The sequence below is a fragment of the Pyrus communis genome, chromosome 17, assembly GCF_041283825.1.
Source record: "Pyrus communis isolate YQ-2024b chromosome 17, ASM4128382v1, whole genome shotgun sequence".
NCBI lineage: Eukaryota > Viridiplantae > Streptophyta > Magnoliopsida > Rosales > Rosaceae > Pyrus > Pyrus communis.
This window is the reverse complement of record NC_142581.1, coordinates 12,328,669-12,349,482: the sequence shown is the minus strand read 5'-3', so window position 1 is coordinate 12,349,482 and position 20,814 is coordinate 12,328,669. Positions and strand designations below refer to the sequence as shown.

The 20,814-nt window shown below is 35.0% G+C and overlaps 1 protein-coding gene across 3 annotated transcripts in view; it reads right to left on the bottom strand.

Moving 5' to 3' along the window:
* LOC137708714 (vacuolar protein sorting-associated protein, putative (DUF1162)) overlaps positions 1-15,436 on the bottom strand; it is a 28,058-nt gene extending 12,622 nt beyond the window's left edge. For all 3 annotated transcript variants that reach the window (XR_015958361.1, XR_015958360.1, XM_068447846.2), the window contains exons 1-23: positions 14,952-15,436; positions 14,717-14,794; positions 14,175-14,287; positions 13,845-13,938; positions 12,208-12,245; positions 11,924-11,992; positions 11,454-11,515; positions 10,439-10,640; positions 9,325-9,393; positions 8,704-8,783; positions 8,422-8,571; positions 7,404-7,467; positions 6,342-6,443; positions 5,721-5,882; positions 5,517-5,644; positions 4,584-4,734; positions 3,834-3,929; positions 3,588-3,689; positions 2,705-2,763; positions 2,477-2,579; positions 1,220-1,402; positions 1,016-1,132; positions 126-397 (exon numbers count right to left, since the gene is read on the bottom strand). Coding sequence is in view for 1 of the 3 variants with exons in the window: in XM_068447846.2 (XP_068303947.2) it covers positions 126-397; positions 1,016-1,132; positions 1,220-1,402; positions 2,477-2,579; positions 2,705-2,763; positions 3,588-3,689; positions 3,834-3,929; positions 4,584-4,734; positions 5,517-5,644; positions 5,721-5,882; positions 6,342-6,443; positions 7,404-7,467; positions 8,422-8,571; positions 8,704-8,783; positions 9,325-9,393; positions 10,439-10,640; positions 11,454-11,515; positions 11,924-11,992; positions 12,208-12,245; positions 13,845-13,938; positions 14,175-14,287; positions 14,717-14,794; positions 14,952-15,054 (2,597 nt within the window). In the remaining 2 variants the exon portion in view is untranslated. The remainder of the gene's footprint in view (positions 1-125; positions 398-1,015; positions 1,133-1,219; positions 1,403-2,476; positions 2,580-2,704; positions 2,764-3,587; positions 3,690-3,833; positions 3,930-4,583; positions 4,735-5,516; positions 5,645-5,720; positions 5,883-6,341; positions 6,444-7,403; positions 7,468-8,421; positions 8,572-8,703; positions 8,784-9,324; positions 9,394-10,438; positions 10,641-11,453; positions 11,516-11,923; positions 11,993-12,207; positions 12,246-13,844; positions 13,939-14,174; positions 14,288-14,716; positions 14,795-14,951) is intronic.
* Positions 15,437-20,814: the final 5,378 nt, after the last annotated feature.

Genomic DNA, 20,814 nt, shown 5'->3' with positions numbered 1-20,814 from the left:
TACCTGTGCCATGCAATCCAGCTACAAATTTATAAACCAATAGAAAAATGTGCAAGTGTGTAATTGTCCGATTTCAACAGTACATTCATATAAATGCTCGTAGCAGAAATTAAAATACAAGATACCTGATATCTAATTGTTGGCAAGCAAGCATGATGGATGAATTATTTTCTTTCTCATTTTCAAGTTCTACTTGAAAGCTGACTGTCTCCAGTTTGACATTGGTAGAGAACCCAAAAACAGCAGTCCTTGATCCATTGGATACGACTTTAAGTGGATCAATAGTTTCTAAAGATAGAGCTGACTGCAGAGCACCTAAGTATGCAATCAATCCCAGAATTTCAGCATATATAGATGGAGAAAAGTGTGCATTCAGTGATGATGTATTGATGTACACCTGAAACCAAAAGAACAGCTGAGCATCTTTAAAAATAAATAAATAAATAAAAAGTAGAAGTGAGAATAACCAAACTAACACATGAACTAGAAAAAAAAAAAAAAAAAAATTAAAACAGTTTCCTGATTCAAAGCTGTCTACCAATTGATCAATTTTGTTGTTCATCACTATTTTCAAGATCTGAAACTATTAGGATGTGAATCAACATTTAGTTCATATTAATTCACTCCCACTCACATGTGTACCTCTTCCCCCCACTTGAGAGACCAGTGCGTCAAATTTAATTTAAATTGGGGGTTGAATAACAGGGATGCAAAAGCTTAAATTAATGGAAGGTGAACTCGGAACTATTTTACATTCTACCACAAATGCCAACGCTTATGCCATCTGTTATTCAATTGAAAAACTTCTACGGCATGAGCATGGCATGAATAACAGATGACACAAGCAAGCTGCTTCTATGCAATATGTATCTAAACCATATGTTCAAGTTCGTACTACAATGGATTCCAATGTTAAAACTACAATAAGGTTCGTGGCAGTTCAGCAAAATCAAGACAGAGTGAGCATGACCAAATTATTAGAAAAAAAAAAACATCTATTTACAATTATACATGCCTCCAACTGTTTCAGTACTGATTCATCTTGGATCAAGCAACGTTCCAAAGAGATAGAAGTGCTAAGTTTCTCCAAGATAGAGACTGGAGAAGAATGAGAAGGCATAATCATCTTCATCTGCACAATATCAGTATTATCACTAATAGGATCCTCAAAAATCAATTAGAGAAACAAACAAGTACAGAGTATCTGATTAGAACCTACCTCAAAATCATTTAACTTGACCTCGAAGTGATCGTATAGATCTTTAAGTTGAAAGCTCGAAGGAATATAAGACTTGAAAACCGAAGTTAAGAAGTTCTTGAAAGTATATGATTGTCCATCATCTGATGGATGAGATCCAATATCACATCTAGTCATAAAAATAAGGGAGCCTGCTTCAATTACCTGTCAAAAATTGCATTTAGTTAATCAAATCCTGCATTAAGCAATGAATTTACTTTTTTCTCAGCTTAGTTAAATTAATAGTATCAACTGCGGAGCATTCTTTCCACAAAGCACATAAGCCAACAGAAACCAGTTGCCAAAGACTTGAATGATTACTTTGTGGTGAAAGACTGGGCATTCCGACCAATTATGGTTATTATATTACCCTTTGGCAGTCGTGATATTGGATTCTTCGAGGATAAGTAGGTTAGAGCATAAATTTAATTGTAGATGCAATGGAGTTTGAGGGATATCCCTTTTGGGTTGATCATCATGACTGGGGACAAGGTTCTTCATTGAATAATATAGTTTCTTCAAAGCCTCACCACAAGGCGTATAAAGGCAGCACCTCCAAAATCACTGTGAAATACTGATTATGAAGGAAAACATGTCCATCTTTCTTTTACCTTTATTACTTATATCTAAAAAGTATTTGGAAAACCAAGGTTCCTCCAGTATAAGGTCTTAGGATGGCGGATTAATACTTCCATTTGCCACAATGCTGCATCATGTGCAAAATGCAGGCAGAAAGCTGCGTGATCTCGCTATTTTTAAGTTTATGACAGTTCATTTATGAATTTTGTAGCTGGGTTATTTCAGCAGGGTTCTCATTTTTAAGTGAAAATTTATCTGGTGTTTGAAGAAAGATGAAGACTAAAGTCCTATGAGGGGTGCACTGTTTTGGGCTGTGATATATGTCAACTGGATGGAAAGGAATCTTCGAAGATCATAAAGGGGGAGATGTAGAAAAGAATTGGCTAGAGTTAGATTTTGGCCTCGTCATGGGCATCAATATCAGCAGAATTTAAAGACTGGTCCTTATCATCTATTATCTTAGATTGAAAGGCTGCTTCAAGATATGTTTTAGCTATGAATGTAGATCTCTTTTGTAATTCTAATGTTGTCTGCATCTAGTGTACATTTTGAGTTGACCAATTGAAATTGTTTGTTTTCATAAAACAGATATAACAAGCATCAAGAAAGTCAAAAGGCGAAAACCAAAATTTTCTGTGGCACATTAATCAGTAGAATTACCAAGTTATGCTGCTCTGGTATTGCATCTCTCCAAGGAACATTTATGATAATATTGATGATGCTAAAATCCCACACAACTTTCCTAAGATGGGATAAAATGTATCTGCAAGCAATAACATTGATATAACTCATCAATCTGTTTATATATGGACAATAACATGGGCGTCAAAAATCTGAATAAGGTAGAAACTAGCAATGGAACATAATAGTCGCAACAAGAAAGCTTACTCAGTTTTTGATAACAATCGACCATTTACATTTTCTATCCCATTTAGTGAGAAGAGAACCTGCAGCAGGTCACATTACAAGCATCATGGGTCAAAACAAGAAAACCCTTAGTCAAGAAGACCATCCAAAACCTAAATAATGTGAGAAGGAAAGCAATTCTGAACAAAACATGTCATTCTTAAACCATGTTTCCTTGAGCAAGCAAAACAGAGAACACTCTTAAAATGATCTCATATTCGATGCTGTAGTCAGAATACAGTTAATTTCTTTATTCTTTTTTTATATAAAACGTCAAAAGATTGTTATCAACTTATCACGTGCACTTTTTTTTCAAAAAACATATACAAGTAATAACAAGTTAATAACAGTTAAAAAGACCATAAAGCAGGGCATAATAGAGACCTCCATATGCCAACAAAAATAGGAGATGGAAAATAAAGAAACCTTAAATGCTCCAATCTGCAAATGGACCTCTCAGTCTATAGAAATTTTACAAAATCAACGACGACAAGGGAAAGAAACTATTATGTTTTCTTTCCCCAACAAAATTTTCAACAAATAAAAACATACTAATATCTAAACCTTCATCAAAGATGATTTATGATGTGTAACACTGTAACTTTTTCTTTACATATCCCTTGTAACTTTCGGCTAATTAAACCTCTCCAACTTTAGCAAATTTAAAAACTTGAAAGTCCAAGGAGCTCTTAAATATAAAACAGAAAAACCAAAATTATATGATCTGAAGACAATAGCAGCAACTATGAATCAATTTGAGACACCAAAGATAGAAAAAGCAAACCCCACATAGAGAGAAAGAGAGAGAGAGATGTGTGACCAATAAAAAAAGAAACTTGTAGTAACAAAATGTATCAATTCTTACCCTTCCATGCTGACCTTCAAAGGAATTTAAAACTCCAAAAAAGTCCATCAAGTTTAGGAAAAATTCTGCATCAAAATTAACTTCCAATGGTTGAAGCATTCCCTGAGTACAAGCGTTCGGAAGAAGCAATTGTCAATAAACGACATCCAGACAAATAATACTCATTGAAACATATCTAGTTATCCAAGAGAGGTTTCTTATATCATACTTGGCACCTCAGAGCAATAGATGGTAACAGTATGGTACCTTAATACACAATTCAACCTCAAGGTTTGGTGATACATCCACTTGCAATCTACAAGATGGATGCTCATTGTCTAATACTTCCTTCTCAACAGTAGGCTGCAAAGAAAATGGTCAATCACTGAAATTGTCCTCTATAAGATTGCTTACCAGAAAGTAATTTCACAAAGAACAATAATGAGTGTCAACAGAGATGCCATCAAGATGCTATTTAAACTACATTTGATAGTGGAAAGAGAGGAGATTTGGGCATGTGGTTAACTGGTTTGGATATTAGCCAGCTCTAGACACATGAAGAAGTACAAGAAACAGTACAACAACAACAACAAAGCCTTTTCCCACTAAGTGGGGTCGGCTATATGAATCCTAGAGCGCCATTGCGCTCAGTTCTGTGTCACGTCTCCTGTTAGATCCAAGTACTCTAAGTGGATAAAATTAAAAACTAAATTGCATAGCATGTTCCATTTCTTTCTAACTTAAACCATATTGCCCAGAAGGCCACCCAGGAAGGCAAGCTGAACGAGCCTTGATTATCCACTTGGACTTCAGAGAATCACTTAATACATAATATAACAAGTCATTTAGTCCCCTTAAGTGAAAAACATTGTTCTTATTAAATATTGAAAACAAAAAATGAGTTATGTCCTCAGGTCGTAGAGTCCAACTAAAGATACTGTCCGTAGATTTTCTGAAAAAAAAAAGTATGAAAACAATCAACTCCTAGAAAAGGAAATGAATAAATTAATTACAAACCTGTCTCATCTGCAGAATGACTTTCTTGCTACAAGGATAAACCATCTGGCCTGATTGGACAACAGAAAAAATGGTTGCAGATTCTTCCCAAAACTTGCACTCAATAATCACCCCATTCAACATTGTCTCAGAAATTTCTTGACCATATTTCCTGAAAAGTGTGAATTTTAGTCAATACAGTATAACACAGAGAGGGAGAAAGAGAAGCAATGCCACTACATGAATCTTCAGTCTGGTAAATAATTGATCACTTATTGACACATATGAAACAATTAATGTAAGAAATAAGCTGTCTCGCTGGCAGAATGATTCATTTTCTAAAAGACACGCCAGTTTAGTAACTGACAAAGTATATACATACTGTACAAAAGAAACCCATGACAGTACATAAAAAGAAAATGCGACACTAATCTGACTATACAGTACAATCAAACAGTGACAGTTAGTACGTTGCTTTGCAAAATATTAGACCAGAACCATAGAAAGAAAATATTTCACAATGGCTTCCACTTGTTTACAAATTAGAATAGGAGCTTTGTCCTGAAGACGATATTTCATAATTGTAAATATTAACCATTGAATCAAGAAAAACGGAAATTAACTCCTATCACAAGATTCACAACAGACTAGCTAGAGTGTTAATTGTAAAGCTTACCTACTATTTTAGTTCACTAATCATGATACAAGTATTCAACTTAAGGTTATTTTAACACTGAGCTTAATTAATTCTTCAACAGGAAGACAAGGTCAAGGGCGAAAACAACATGCAGAAATAACACCAGCTCTGCTCAGCTTCGCCTAGTGAAGCTATTCTGGAGCCTCACTCATGCCAAGCTCAAGCACAATGCAAACGCAAACTCAAGCTGCCAAATAGTTGATAGCAAATTTGTATTCCTTTTAGCCATATTGAGTAATGAAAATAGTTACTCATACATGTTCCTTAGTGTTGCAGAGATCCGATGAATGCTGAACTGTAGTGCACATATACTGATCTTATCATTTGCCCGAACATCCCCATTGTATAAAACTGGAGGATTGAACTCTGTGGCCTCACATATATCCTGCACATGAAATAGAACATTGTATTTAATGTTTAGCAAAAATGTAGTCTTCTGCTACCTAATTGGATAGAGATACCTGAATAACTTCATCAGAAACAACACCAGAAAATTGACCCAAATCATCTGTTCCACCAGCACCAAGCATGCCACGGGATAGCCAGTTCAACCATCCCCGGGATTTGCCAGTTGAATGCTCATCATTATTTGTGTTTGAAGTTAAAGAGTTCGACAAAATTTCCTGCAGGAATATACAATCACGAGAACTGAAATATCTAAATTCACCAACTGACAAATTTTTCATATATAAAAGTTGAGTTGATTCTAAAGGCTAGAAGTACTGAAAGTAATACTCTGAGCATTAGCTTGGATAGAATATCTTACAAAAAAGAAGGCATATTGAAGGAAGAAGTGGATGACAACTTCCATATTTTGTCCAAGTTGAAGGAAGAAGACAGAGTAGTCATAAACGAAACTTATCCCTTCTAATCCTACTGTTTTTGTGAGGATAAGACGAGAAAAAGTTCCTTCATAAGTAATCCATCTCCTACATTCAACTTGGACAAAATTTGGAATTTGTCATCAATTTGTTCCTTCAGTATGCCTTCAATCTAGTAAGTTATCCTATCCAAACTAATCCACTAACAAATGCGGCTTATGTGTCAATGTCTCCCAACCTACACATGAATACCATTCATACCTGCAGCTCACATTCAGCAGTAGACCTGTAACTTAAAATATCATCGATGTCCAATTCTTTCTCCATTTGCTCCAATTCCCATTGAGTACTCTCGTCAATTGGCTGATAACAAAAAAGCACAATGTGTCATTCACAAGTAAGACACCAACCTTTAAATTGAATGTCAATACCTCATTAATTAAACAGAAGATAATGTGCATGAATAAGAAGTACAATTTAACAGCAACTGTGCCCAGAAGAACATGGTCTGAAAGTGATCAAAAGGAAAAGAAACAAAAAGCACTATGATGTTTGAGATATTGCATTGCTTCCTTTTCAAGATTACTGTATATGCATAGGACATACAATATGGTAATAAAAAAAAATTGTAGTACATTTCAATACTTTCAAGGGAGATAAAAAGGAGAAAGTTGACCAAATCCTCATCCAACTAAGTTCAACTATTATACTATAACTAAATTAATAGCACTTTTACACAAGAAACAGACTGCTGCCTGTTAATGTGAATTTTGTCAAAACCCAAATCTCTCTCTCAAGATGGCCACGGCTTAAAAACAAAGTAAACGGAAAATCATAAGAGCAAAGTTCTGTACATAGACATAAACACAGAGCACACAAATTAAATTACAACAGCTTTCCAATCTAACCAAATACTATAATACAATAAACCCCTGAATTCTGTGGAAACTAAAGCCCATAGTGAAGACATTCCACACTACAGGGGGGTATAGTGGGAAGCGTTGAATACATTCCTACCATTTATGCCAAAAGTGGAACCAAGATAGAAATAATCAACAAGAGTACACAAATCTTATAAAAAAATAAAATGACATGTCCAACACACTTCCTATTTACCATAACTAAATAACATTTAAGATAAATAAAATCAGCAGAAACTAGAGACATCCACACATTGCTTGTGCATGACTATATGCCCAATATTATCAAACCACATAAAAGAAGGACTTTGTACATGCAGAAATGACACATCACCGACTGAAGAGATAAAAAGGAAAGGGCATCAAACACCCATAAGAAGAAAGCGACAAGTACAATAATCACCTGATCATGGCGAAGAAAATTCAGCTTAGTCTTATATAGGTTAACGTACTTCCGACAAGAACTTCTGCAACCAGATTAAATACTGAATGTTAAAACTTCAAACAAGTACAACCTCTTACTGAGTATGCATACCTGGGAAATGATCATCACATAACATTCTACGAATGAAAACACTTTCCTTCAAGGAACAAGGACATTAAAAATTAAAAGCTGTTGGGATACATGATAAAGGTATCGAAGGTAAGGAAAGTATCTATGAGAGAAGAAAGTATGTCATAAGAAACAGAACTATTATCCCAAACACATAACGTCAAGTGGTGGTAAAACAACAAAATTTCTTTTAACAAGTTAGGATATTCTGACGAATGAATTTTTTAAATATTCTTTTAGCATAATACTTATTTACAGGAATTTTGAAATGAAAATATTGTAGTTTTGATTTAGATGGACATCTTGATATTCACAGAAGATAAGAATTCAAACTCTTAATGAGTACGTGTAGCACTGATGGTTTGGAACTTATGTTTCTAAAGGGAAAAATGGGAAGACCATTATTACTAAGCATGCCAAAGCTTTCCAATTGAATAGAATGACACAGAAAGAATAATCATTGCACTCTGGAATCCATGTTTTTGTTTCGTACATTGCAGCATATGGTTGTGTACATACTACATACTGAAACCCATTTTACAGGACAAAAGAAACAATATTTTACAAGACTTTTCAGTTGCCCGTTGTTCGTGAATCAGCAGTTTTAGCACATAATTCTACTCTTTCTGGAGACATAAAAAGCATTCATTATGAATATATATGTTAGGGTGTTTTGATTGACCACCCTTTCTGTTGTTACTGCTTACTTCCTCTTGCAATATAATTGTTTCTTTAATAAAAATACACACTGACACATACACACAATATGAAAAAATTGAGTGAGCAAGAAAAAAACAGAACATAATTGTACTTGTTAACATTGCACTTGGTATAGAAGAGGGTAAAACCAAAACAGAAACGGACTCACAGTCTCTGTCCAAAATATCTCCATGAGCTTTTCTTTAATCTCTTATGAACATCTGATAGAACAGATTCTTGCGCATAATGCCACCACTGCAATTGCCAACCCTTCATTTTTGTTGATAACGGACTATACCAGGGACGATAGCGCCCATACCTTCAAAATCCAATAACCATAGATCAATTAAAAGCCACTTGAGCTTTTACATAGAAGTCAGACAAAATTTCAGTTTATCAACACAATGATCGTAAAAATAATAGCTAAAAATGGTATGAACAAAAAACTTACTTATTTCTCAATTCACATGTGCCTAAAAAATCCCAAAGATTTAAGATTTGTTGCAACTGAACCTCATTCAAAGACATCACCTGACATGCACATCAAGAAAAGAGATGAGAAGATAGTAAACCAATTAAATTTAAGGGTAATTCCCAGTTTACAATCCTCAAGTTTCACCAAAATCACACGTTACTGCACTTTCTTTTTTTTCATCTCACGTTCATACCTAAAGTTTGATTTTTCTGCCACTTTGATACTTCCATTAGCCTAGACGTTAACTTTTCTGTTAACTGCCGTGGCAGGATATTGGCCCACTAATTCTCACTTTACTACTCCCAAGTAAAGTGAGACAAAAAAAAACAAAGGGTAGCAAAGTGCAAATTTCACGATACTTGAGAGTAGTAAAGTGAGAATTAGTGGGTCAGGATCCTACCACGTCATCAGTTAACAGAAAAGTTAACGGGTAGGCTAATGGAAGTATCAAAGTGGCAAAAAAATCCAATTTTAGGTCTGACAGTGAGACGAAAAAAATTAAGTGTAGTAAAGTGCGGTTTTAGCAAAACTTGAGGGTAGTAAAGTGGGAATTGCCCTAAATTTAATTTATATACACCTTACAGACAATTTACCAACCAAGTCAGTTATCTCAGCGGTGATAGAGTACTGTGGAGTATTGTTATCAAGCTCTCCTGATCTGTTGATCTGGCATTCAAGAGCATGCATATTACTCAACCTCAGTATGCATGGGTAAAAAGTTTATAACTTAAAACATGTATTATATGAACTACCAATTCATTTTGATGCACACATACACACACACGCACCAGGCTAATGTAACAAAAAATTAGTTACCAAAATATTTATCTTACTGTTTATCACATTTGATACCAAAGCATAGAGCAAAAGCAACAGTGATACATATATATACAGGCCCTTTATCCAAAGGGATCCCCATTTTTTAGTAAAAATGGGGACTAGTTGTGGGGCCCACACCACATCAAACTTCAACAATCCAAACCATCTATTTTTCAAGTTGCACTTTATAGATCATCCTTGCAAAATATTAGCCAAATCGAAAATGTTTGAGGCACCTAATTGAGTTCAAAGAAATTGACGAACACTATGTTCCAAGAAACATTGAAATTTCATCAGGGCAATCAAATGAGCAAATGGTTTTGGATTGAATTGATTTTTTGCAAGGATAATCTCTGAATGAAGAGTTAAATAATAGACGGTCTAGCTCGTTGAAGTTCGATGTATAAGGGCCAGACAATTAGTCCCCATGTTTACCAAAAAATGGTTATCCCTTTGGATAAAGGCTGTGTGTGTGTGTGTGTGTGTACACACACACATACATATACATACATATATATATTCGTCAGAATTTGGAGTTTCATCTATTATTATTTTTTACAGGAAACAAATTTTTGTTACTAGAAATGAAAATGTACAATGCAGTGGACTGGACAAGATATCCACCGGGCTTGAAAAACAAACCCTGCTCTAACTATATCAAGATACATCAGAAATAATAAAAAATACAACCCTTGCAATTGCTAGTGCACTTTCAAGGTTTTTAAATTGAAATCCGGGCAATAATCAGAAACAAACCTTTGAAGAAAACAAGACGATCATTCCACAACCAACAGAGATAGAGAGAGAGAGAGAGAGAGAGAACAGACAGACAGACAGAAGAGATGCAACTACAACGCAAAGGACAAAGAAGAAAAGAAATTGACTTTCATACCGAAAGTGACATGGAAACATCACAAGGGAACAATATTGAGTCATATTTCTCCCCATCAGGTCTTGTATCGTGCCACAGTTTGGAGTCCCCACCATTGTTCATAGTCATCAATTCAACCGCTCCACAAAATGTGCCACAGTAAAATTCCAAACCCGTAATCTCCACAACTTTATTAACTTGGCCCCCTCTTCCACTTGATGGCCTGAGATATTAAAGGCTCAAAAAATTAAAATCAATTTGCAACATATCATAAGACCATAACAGGTCCACGCTCTGCAGCCACATCTGTTGTTTTATAAAGGGCAACTGAGAGTTACTTAACAAGTTTATTGACTTGCTCCCCTCTATCCTTTTTCAATTGATGGTACTATGGTCTGAATGTAGTCGTCTTCTGGTTTTTATCTGATGTTTCGGATGTTTATTTCCTGCTAGTTTCATGTTCTGTTGGATGGGGCTAGGTTCTTTTGTGGACTACTTGCCCACTAGAGATTGTACCCTTTGCATTTCCTAATTCAGGTATCTTGTTTCTTATTAACAGTGTTATCAACCCAAGTAAGACACAAATGGCAATGCACTAGAGATTGTACACTTTGCATTTCCTAATTCAGGTATCTCATTTCTTATTAACAGTGTTATCAACCCAAGTAAGACACAAATGGCAATCCACAAACGGTAAAATCATGTTTTAATGTTTATTTCTTTTTACGTTTAACCAAAATCATAAGCATTGTGCAAACCAGTCACATGCAAACTTTGTCCAAATATAAACTAGCAACGATTGAAAAAAGGGATGCACTGCAACTTTAAAAATTCTGCCTAACATTCTTATAGTTGAAGTAATGTGGGCCCATATAGACAAAAAACTCTATATGCCTAATAATCAAAGACTCTTGAGTTTGAACAGGTAAAAAAAAAGAAAGAAACAAAGAAAGAAAGAAAAGACACAAAGAACTTGGAGGAAAAAAAAAAAAAGCAATCGCAACTGCCAATATAAGCAGAAGAAACTGTGAATTACCCTAAAGGAGTTTGCTTCATTGTCCTCAAGCTGGATAATTTCAACCCAAATACAGTATATGCCTGCAAAACAATAAACAGGAATAAAAATTATGCTATGTTATTCAACAGAAAATGTCGTGCAAATAGAATAGTAACTTCAGATACTAAATAATATCCACATCTTAGAAAACAACAAATAAATGAAGGTTTTTTGTATAGTTCTTTTACTTGTAAAAGAACAATAAATTACAAATCAAAAGTTTGATCAATTTAATTTATAATTTAGGATTAATGGGAAACATAGTAGATAAATAAAATAAGACCAACCCCTCTCTTTCAAAAAAACCTACACTGTACCATTAGCATATAAGAAACGACAATAAGATTTAGTGGAGAAAATTCCCGTAGATTCATCAAATAATGAGTCAAACAGACAGCTACATAAAAGAAAAAAAATTAGCAAGGGACTATAACATGGAGAAAATTTACCAAGTCGCTGAGCTTGTGATGGTACAAGATATGAAAATCTCTGATTGACACTTGGATGCTGTCAAGAACCTAAAGGGCAATAGGCATAAATGTCAGTGGTGTTCAGCAATGATCACAAACCCCAAATATCTTAATATATCTTCAACAGTACCAAATTATACAATACACTTCATTTCTTTTCAAGTATTGAGATGGAACAATAGAGACAAAGAAAGCACAATAATATGATGGCTCTGTGAGCTAAAAATAATCAAAATGTGAATTTCAGAATAAGGTAATATCACCTTAGCAGAAATATATGATATAAGCCCAGCCTGATTTTCTGCAGAGAGAAAAAGAAAACCCATTAAAGCACCAAAAGTTACAAATTAGCAGCCAGAATATACTTTGAAAAGAATTAACACTGCATCTCCCGCTAAAAAACTGAACTGTCATGGAGACTAAGACAACTAGATGGACAAGAATAAAATAAATGCAATATGTCCTAGCCACTTAGACAATGAGCAGCAGCACATGAGCTGTAGGCCACATCCCATGAGTACAAAAAGATCTGGTGATAGCTTAGCGCCTAATTGATTCCAAACAATATGCACACCTTCTTTGTGTAGTAAACCAAACAGTTATGTGAACTAAAGAATCATAAGTGTTAGCTCAACAATAATATATCCCTCATTTGATAATTTATGGGTTGACTACTCTTTTTAAAAATGTGGCTAATGCCCTAGTAATTTGAATATATTACATAGAATAACTACATTTCTAATGATACCAATGTATCAAAAGCATGAGGCGTGGGCGAGGCGTCTGAGGGATAGCCCGGCCTAGGAGTGAGGTGTGAGACCTAAATTTTTTAATATATACACTGAGTGTACACATATATTATATTTAAAAATAAATAAATAAATAAAAGAAGATTATTAATCAATAATCACCCTGAGCACACACATATATTATAAATATATATATATATATACACACATATATATACATATATTATATTATATATATATATATAATAGATGATGAAAAGCACAATGAGCACACATATAACAATGTACGCAGACAGCACACACATCCATTATATAAAAAAATAAAAATCAGAAAGAAAAAAAAAGGCAGAGAGACGATAATGCAAGGACGAGGTATGAGGCAGTTAAAACCCTACCCAAAAATTTGGGTTTGGGAGTTAAAAAAAATAAAAAATAAAAAAGCAGCCAAACAGAGATGCATGGACTCCCTGAGGCGCGCCTCCTCCACCTAGGCGGCTCCGGCGACGTCTTCCAACCCACTCCCTCAAAACAGAGGCAGCAACCCTCACGCCCAACCTCAGAGGCCGCCAAGGCACGCCCTGAGGCGAGCCTTTTAAAACATTGAATGATACAGATACATTTATCTTTCAGTGAAAAAGTATAGATGTTGCACTTTTATAATGATACAGGTACACTGATTTAGTTTCCTACATGACTTTACTTGCATTAGCAATTTAGCATACAGATACCGGCCAAGGTTTGTCCCACTTGGAAGGCAAGGTATTACATTTGCAGTGTGTACACAAAGATACTAAAACCAATCAGAAGTGTTCATGCCTCGAATTCGGGGTGACTCAAATATTCTAAGAATTGCATTGCTCAACTAATAGAAATATTTTAAAAATTGAAAAATAGAATTAAGGGAAAATTAAATTGAAACTTCAGAATCTTATTCAAAAAAAAAACTCTTTGTTAATTCAGTAATGTTTTCCCAAGGCCCCAATTTAAATTTCTACAAGGGACCCTTCATTTTCTTGGTGAACTCTACACGTAGCTAGTAACTTTAAGTCAATAATGGTGCACGCAATAAAATTGCCAAAGAAAAGAGAGGGGCATTAATATCAGAGCTGTTCATTATTTGCCTTCAGAAAGTGGAATTTAAGAAAGCTTACCGGAAACACGTTTTGATAGTTTTCCCAACTCTGCTGCAGCAAGTTTGGCCTTTTTCCAAGCAAGCTCTCGTCTTTCAACTTCATCCGAACTCCACTAAAACAGACAAAATCACTTAACGACATGAAATTATCCCTTTTCAGATACTTTCTTAATTTACATGATATATGATACCTTTAGATCATCCGCAAAACCTTTTTTTTATTTTTTTCATTGTTTTAGTTAAGTCTTGTGATCTAATATCTATTATCTATACAATCTCCAGGTAATTCTACCGGTCAATTCCAAGAACACTTTCTTTTCCAATGAACATATCTGAGACTGAAAATTACCTCTTGATCATCCCGTTGGGATGCACAAAGAAAGACATCTTCTAAAATAATTTCAATGGGGTCCCAACCAAGCTTCTTCCAAGGAATTTTGATGCTTAACTTTCCTACCCGGCCTATCAAAAAATCCATGATCAGATGTAGCTACCAATAATAGTAATGAAGAAATATATAGAATCATGCCATAAATCTAATGCACCAGTTAAGAAGTTATCATGTAGGACCCGAGGCACGACCCAACAGCTCTACAGACATAAGATTTCCTCCCATCCCAAAAGATACAGCATATAAAATTAAATAAAGCACAAATAGAAAATCACAACCAGTGCCTTCAATAATGTACATAGACCAACTGGACCTTGTTAAAGTTCTGGCATATCAATATAATGGAATCCTTCCACCAAATGGTCCTCAATAACTGTACTAACAACTACACAAACTTTAAACCTATGGACATATAACCCAAAAACATTGCCTGTACCGAAGAAGTAGAGAAAATGTCAAAAGTATTAACAATAGTAGTACGAAGAAAATGTCAAAAGTACCTTCTTTTAAAGCAAAAGGCAACTGAAGATAATCAAATGCTTCAAGACTTAGCTCCACATTTTCCAAGAACACTTCCCCTACGAAACACATTAAAATTCATTACATGGGCATTGTTATATACATAAATTCATAGTTTCCTGAGTACTCATAACATCGAAAACCCGCAAAACTCAACCAACTTTCAAAAGAAAACGAAAAACAACAGCATATAACTTCAATGCTTGAAAATACTACCCTTCCAAAGGGTGATCTTCAGCTGGTGTTTCTGAATATCTTTGAAGTACCGACCCAGATAGCCCAAAATCACCTGACTAACAACTCTTTCGAACATCGTCATTTACGCTCGCCTCCGTCCCTTCTCAGTTCTCGTTCGCTGCGCCCATCAGAGAATTCAATTGGACCTCGCTTGCGATAACTGCTAGACTGAAAGCAAAGAGGAGGGATATCGACTTGGGGGGCATTTAGGAAGAGGAAGATTGATTGGAGGTTCAGGGTTTAGGGTTTCAGAAAAAAACAGAGCAATTTGGGGAAGAAAGGAGGAGGAGGAGGAGGAGGAAGCGAGCACCGCCGTAGTTGTCAGAAACCGAGAAATAGAGCGCTCCAGTTGCCCCACGCGATTGTAATTCAATTTTTCTTTTTCTTGTGCTCCAATTTCTTTTTTTTTTTTTTTTTTTTTTGGTAGAAAAAAACAAACTTATTAATATCTGTCCAAAATAAATAAGGGAAGTGTTATGGCACTCCAAAAATTTCATTCTACACTCCTCATAAGTGTATTTTTCTTTCTTAATATAGAAATTTTGGAGTGTAGAATGAGATTTTTAGAGTGCTAATAACAATTCCCGTAAATAAATGTATCAATTTTAACATCTAATTGAGATTTTAATTTTCTCTTATTGCTTTTTGAGATTTTGAAATGAACAAGACTTGGCTACTGAAAATTCAACAACCACCCCTGCTTACACCCAATTTTGTGTGGACACGTGTCCAAGTTTTGATTCATGTCCACACAAGATTGGAAGTAAGGAGAAGTGGCTGATGAGTGGTTGCTGAGTGGTTGCTGAGTGGATGCGGAATTGTTCAGCAACCAAGCTAATTCCTTTTGAAATTGTATCAATTTACATATTCTGTCTTTTTAAATGTCTAATCCTCTTCATTATATTAATGATATTTTTATTTTTATTTTTGCCATTTTTGAATGTCTAGTGATCACAACGTCATATATTTAATGAATTATTATATAATCAATGAGATCGAAAGTACAAATGAATATAATTTTAATACGTTAGGATATAGTATGAGAAAAACGAAACTTTGTATTCATTTTAAAAGAAAAAAATGTACCATAAATTCACATTAATTATTGGCTACTCATCACATGCTTACATTTTCTGTTACTATTATAAATTGCTAATGTTATAAAATTATAAATTAAGAATTAAATGGTAACATCTAAACAAAAGATCTTTATTGCAAACAGCCATTTACGACAGTTGTTGAAATTTGTTAAACCCTTACATGATAGTGTGAGTTCGAACTCTATTAGTGGCTAATCTAACACAATTCATCGTGTTTTTTTTTTTTAAATAACAAAAAAAAAAAAAAAAAAAACATAAGATCTTTATTTTTAGACCATATATATGTTCTTCATGCATGCATGGATAAACCCAAACTAATCTACTTAATCAAGTGAGTAAAGCAAAAGTAGATGGGCTAATTCACTATTCATTTCATCTAGTCCAATAGCATAGAGATTTTCTTTTCTTGTGCACATTAAGTTACATATATGAATAAGAGCTGTTAAATTTTGTTAAGCTAATAATCTAATAACTCTTATTCAAATGTGTAATTTAAATGTGCACTTTTGATGCACTAAAAAAAATCTTCTTAAACAAGACTGAAGCTAACAGAAACTAGTTAAAAAAAGCCTCTCTCTAAAAAGTCTTCATTTTTCTCTCTCTGAAAGACAATCCCAGAAACTTTTGTCGTCGGCCTTAGCCTTTGCTTGGGTGCCGGAGGCATCCACCTTCCTTCCTTTCTTCTTTTCCTTTCTCTTCTCTGTTTCCTCATGAGTTTTTGCTCAGTTTCTTTCCTCTCTCTTTTCATCCCTTATCATCTCCTTTACTTTTTCCCCCTCCTCTTCCTTCGTCTTTTCCAGTTTTTCTCCCTTCCTTTTTAATTATCGGTTCTCCCCTGAGTTTAATCTCATTTTTCCTTGAGCCAAGTCTCAACTATCCTAGGCTTCATGCCCCTTATTCAACATTTTTCGCTTGCTATTAATGCTTTATGTCTTTTCATTTTCATTCCTCCCTTTTTCTTAGCTGTGATACTTTATCTTCATCCCATCAAGTGCTTAGATCGACGTACTCTGATCAAAAATTAGATATTAGATCCACTTCCCTTCCCCCACCGCCATGCCGGATCCCCATTGAGGCTAAGTGTTGGGTACTTTACATACCCCCTTAGCCTCACTCTCTACCCTTAAGTTAATTTGTTTGTATATATTTGCAAGGGTTCGTGAAAGGGACTTGGATCTGTTCGGAGTTTGGCTTCCTCTGAGGATGTGATGGCAGTGACGGTGTGGTCTTTACTGTTGAAAATTAGGATTTTTTTATTGTTTGTTTTTTACAACCTTCGAGCCTAAGCTTGTGTAGGCCTTCCGTTGTATCTTGAGTTAATGCTCTCATTTCACTTGGGCCTTTTACTTTCTCTGTAGTTGTTTACCCGGTTCTTTTTGGGCTTTGTACTAGTTTTTATTATAATGAAAGTTGTGACATCCCACATCGCCCAAGGGAGTGGATGTTGTAAGTCTTATATGTATATTTCCATCTCTACCTAGCATGAGGCCTTTTGGGAGTTTACTGGCTTCGGGTTCCATTGGAACTCCGAAGTTAAGCGAGTTCACGAGAAAGCAATCTCATGATAGCTGACCTACTGGGAAGTTCTCATGTGAGTTCCCAAAAACAAAACCATGAGGGTATGGTAGGGGCCCAAAGTGAACAATATTGTGCTACGATAGAGTTGAGCTCGAGATGTGGTGGGGCCCCGAGCTGGATGTGACAATTTGGTATCAAAGCCAATCTATGGCCGGATGTGTGTCGACGAGGACGTCGTGCCCCTAAGGAGGGTGGATTGTGACATCCCACATCACCCAAGGGAGCGGATCTTGTAAGCCTTATATGTATATTCTCATCTTTACCTAGCACGAGGCCTTTTGGGAGCTCACTGGTTTCAGGTACCATTGGAACTCCGAAGTTAAACGAGTTCGTGCGAGAGTAATCCCAGGATGGGTGACCCACTGGGAAGTTCTCGTGTGAGTTCCCAGAAACAAAATCGTTAGGGTGTGGTAGGGGCCCAAAGTGGACAATATCGTGCTACGATGGAGTCGAGCCCGAGATGTGGTGGGAGTCCGGGCCGGGATGTGACAAAAGTTGTCTTCATGATAAAAATAAATAAAAAATAAAAAAACAAGAAATAAGCTTGGGCCATAATAAAAAAGCTCAATATCATTTTAGATTTGAGACATTATTGTGCCTTCTAATCTTGAATATTCAACTTGGGGTTTTGCCTCAGATTGTTTTCCGTTTCCAGAATTTAGGGTTTAACGTGTAGAATTTCTTGCTTGGGGTTTAAGCTTCTGCTTCAACTTTGACTCGTTCACTCACTCATGCCTCCGGCAAGGGCCCTATCCCATTCGAGAATACATCGTTATGTCACGTAATCTACGGTTACATCAAATTAGATATCGACATGGATGAATTTCGACAGCATCTCGGTCTAGTTCTTCAAATGGACGGTGTAGATATGAAATACCTATGAGCCACCTAAAGAACATACAGAGATGACAACGAAAATCTCCACAACCGAAACCTAATCCTTCAACCATAAACTACACGTCATAACTGTGCATTCCCAAACTGTCCAAATAATGGGACAATTCAAGAATCAATTGGACCACAGTCATGCTTTCGCATCCATGCGTGAAATCCAACTAATCCTCGAACAGGAAACTAAGTTTTACTTAAAAGAAAAAACAAGTATGAAGTTAATTACAATTAACTCCATACATCACAACACATATTTGTACTTCACGTACAAATTTAACAACATAATATAAATATAATTTCACAACACAACATAAACATAACAACATAAGTTCAACATAATTTTGTTAATTTAATTTTTTTTATAAATAAAACGAAGAAAATACGTTCTCAACAGTTCTCCGCCAATCACTAATCACACACTATATCCTCAATGAAATTCATGGTGTTAGTATGAATTTACATTAATACTTTTACCCTAAAAAAAAAAAAAAAAAAAAAAAAAAAAAAAAAAAAAAAAAAAAAAAAAAACCTTATCAGACACAGTGAGACAGCTCGATCAACCTAGACAAGAAGATGGAGGGAGTATTAGATGATGAAATTGAGAGAAAATGAAAATGACGTATGTCGGATTGAAGAAAAACTAAAAGGATGAGTGCAGAGGCTAAATCTGCAGTTTTACTGTAGTTTGCCTCTGCACAGGTGAATCCAAATTATAAGGTTTACTTTTGGAAGATTGATTTTGCGCGACGAACATCATCTTCATCACGCAAATACATTTTGCGTGACTGAAAACATGTTCATCACACAAATACCCTTCGAGCGACAAAAACAATGTATCGTCACGCAAGGTTATAATTTTTTTCATTTACTTTATAATTTATTATTTTAAACAAAGTGCGTGATGATGCCAACATTCGTCGCGCAAAATGCAATTTTTTTTTTATTTTATGTTTTTCCATTTTATTTGTATGTAATGTAAATTTTTATTTTATTATAAATAAAAAACTCAAATCTAATTAAACATTAAATTAATTAACAAAACTAATTTATTATCCCAAATATAAATTATAATTAATGTAAATATTAATACTCATCCACATAACATAAATTTATTAATTCAATTACTTCTAAAGTCCACAAAATCTTATTTCAAAAAAAAAAAAAAATTACAATTCAACTTCAATCCTTCCCCGCCTGCAACACATCAAACTTCCACTGCCGAAAACTCTGCTTGAAAAGCCTATCCACATAAATCCGTTGCCTGTCATTGGTTTCATCAACATCCCAATGAACCTACATCAATGCCAATAACAATAAATTAGTAATTTAAAAAATATTACGTTTCAACAAAAATAATTGTTCATTATTTACTACAAACTTACCGATAACTCCCCCAACATGGACTTCTTCAACACCTTAGGGACCTTTTTCCAAGACTCAAACTTGGTAGAACAATCCCTCCGCACCAAATTCCCAATGTCATACCTAAATTTGACGTACGCATCAACCATATTTTTGCCTTCAAAGTACGGCACTTGCTTCTGTCAATACTTCTCTGATCGCACTACAAGTTTCTTTTTACCAGAACCTTCTCTAAAATTGGCCATTCTTTTTCAAACATTTTTTTTAAAACTAGGGTTCTGAAACTGTGTTTATATAGTACTAGGATACCTTTGTGCGACGAACCCATTCGTCCTGCAAATTGCCATGTTCGTCGTGCAAAACGCGTCATAAATGGGCAATAAACGGAAAGGTTTGAACGCAATCTGACCTTGCTTTGCAAGACAAACAGTTGTTATTCGTCGCACAAAGTTGTCTAAAGCGACAAATCGCGCAATATATTTAGCGACGAATGGAATGATTGTAATTATAAAGTTTATGTAAACATATATATCTATGTTTATGTAAACTTTATAATTACAAACAAATATTATGTGACGACCCGTCCCTAATTTTCTATGTAATTTTCTCCCCGAGTGTGTAAAGTGACATTTATGCCCTTGTTGGCAGGTGACATGGATGTAGTATTTGAATTTCAATTTATTTTTCTCGTTATCATAATTCAATAGTACTTGTCATTACGAACACGTGAGCACGAGTTAGACCCAAATCAATTTTATAACGAAAAAGTTACGCTCAGTCAAAGTACGTAACAGCGGATAAAATTTGTACACGCATGTATTAATTATTCAGTGAGGGAAACATTGTTTTTGATAAAGGGATAGATTTTTTGAGTACTTTTATGGTGCAAATCTGAAAAATCCTATCCTCTC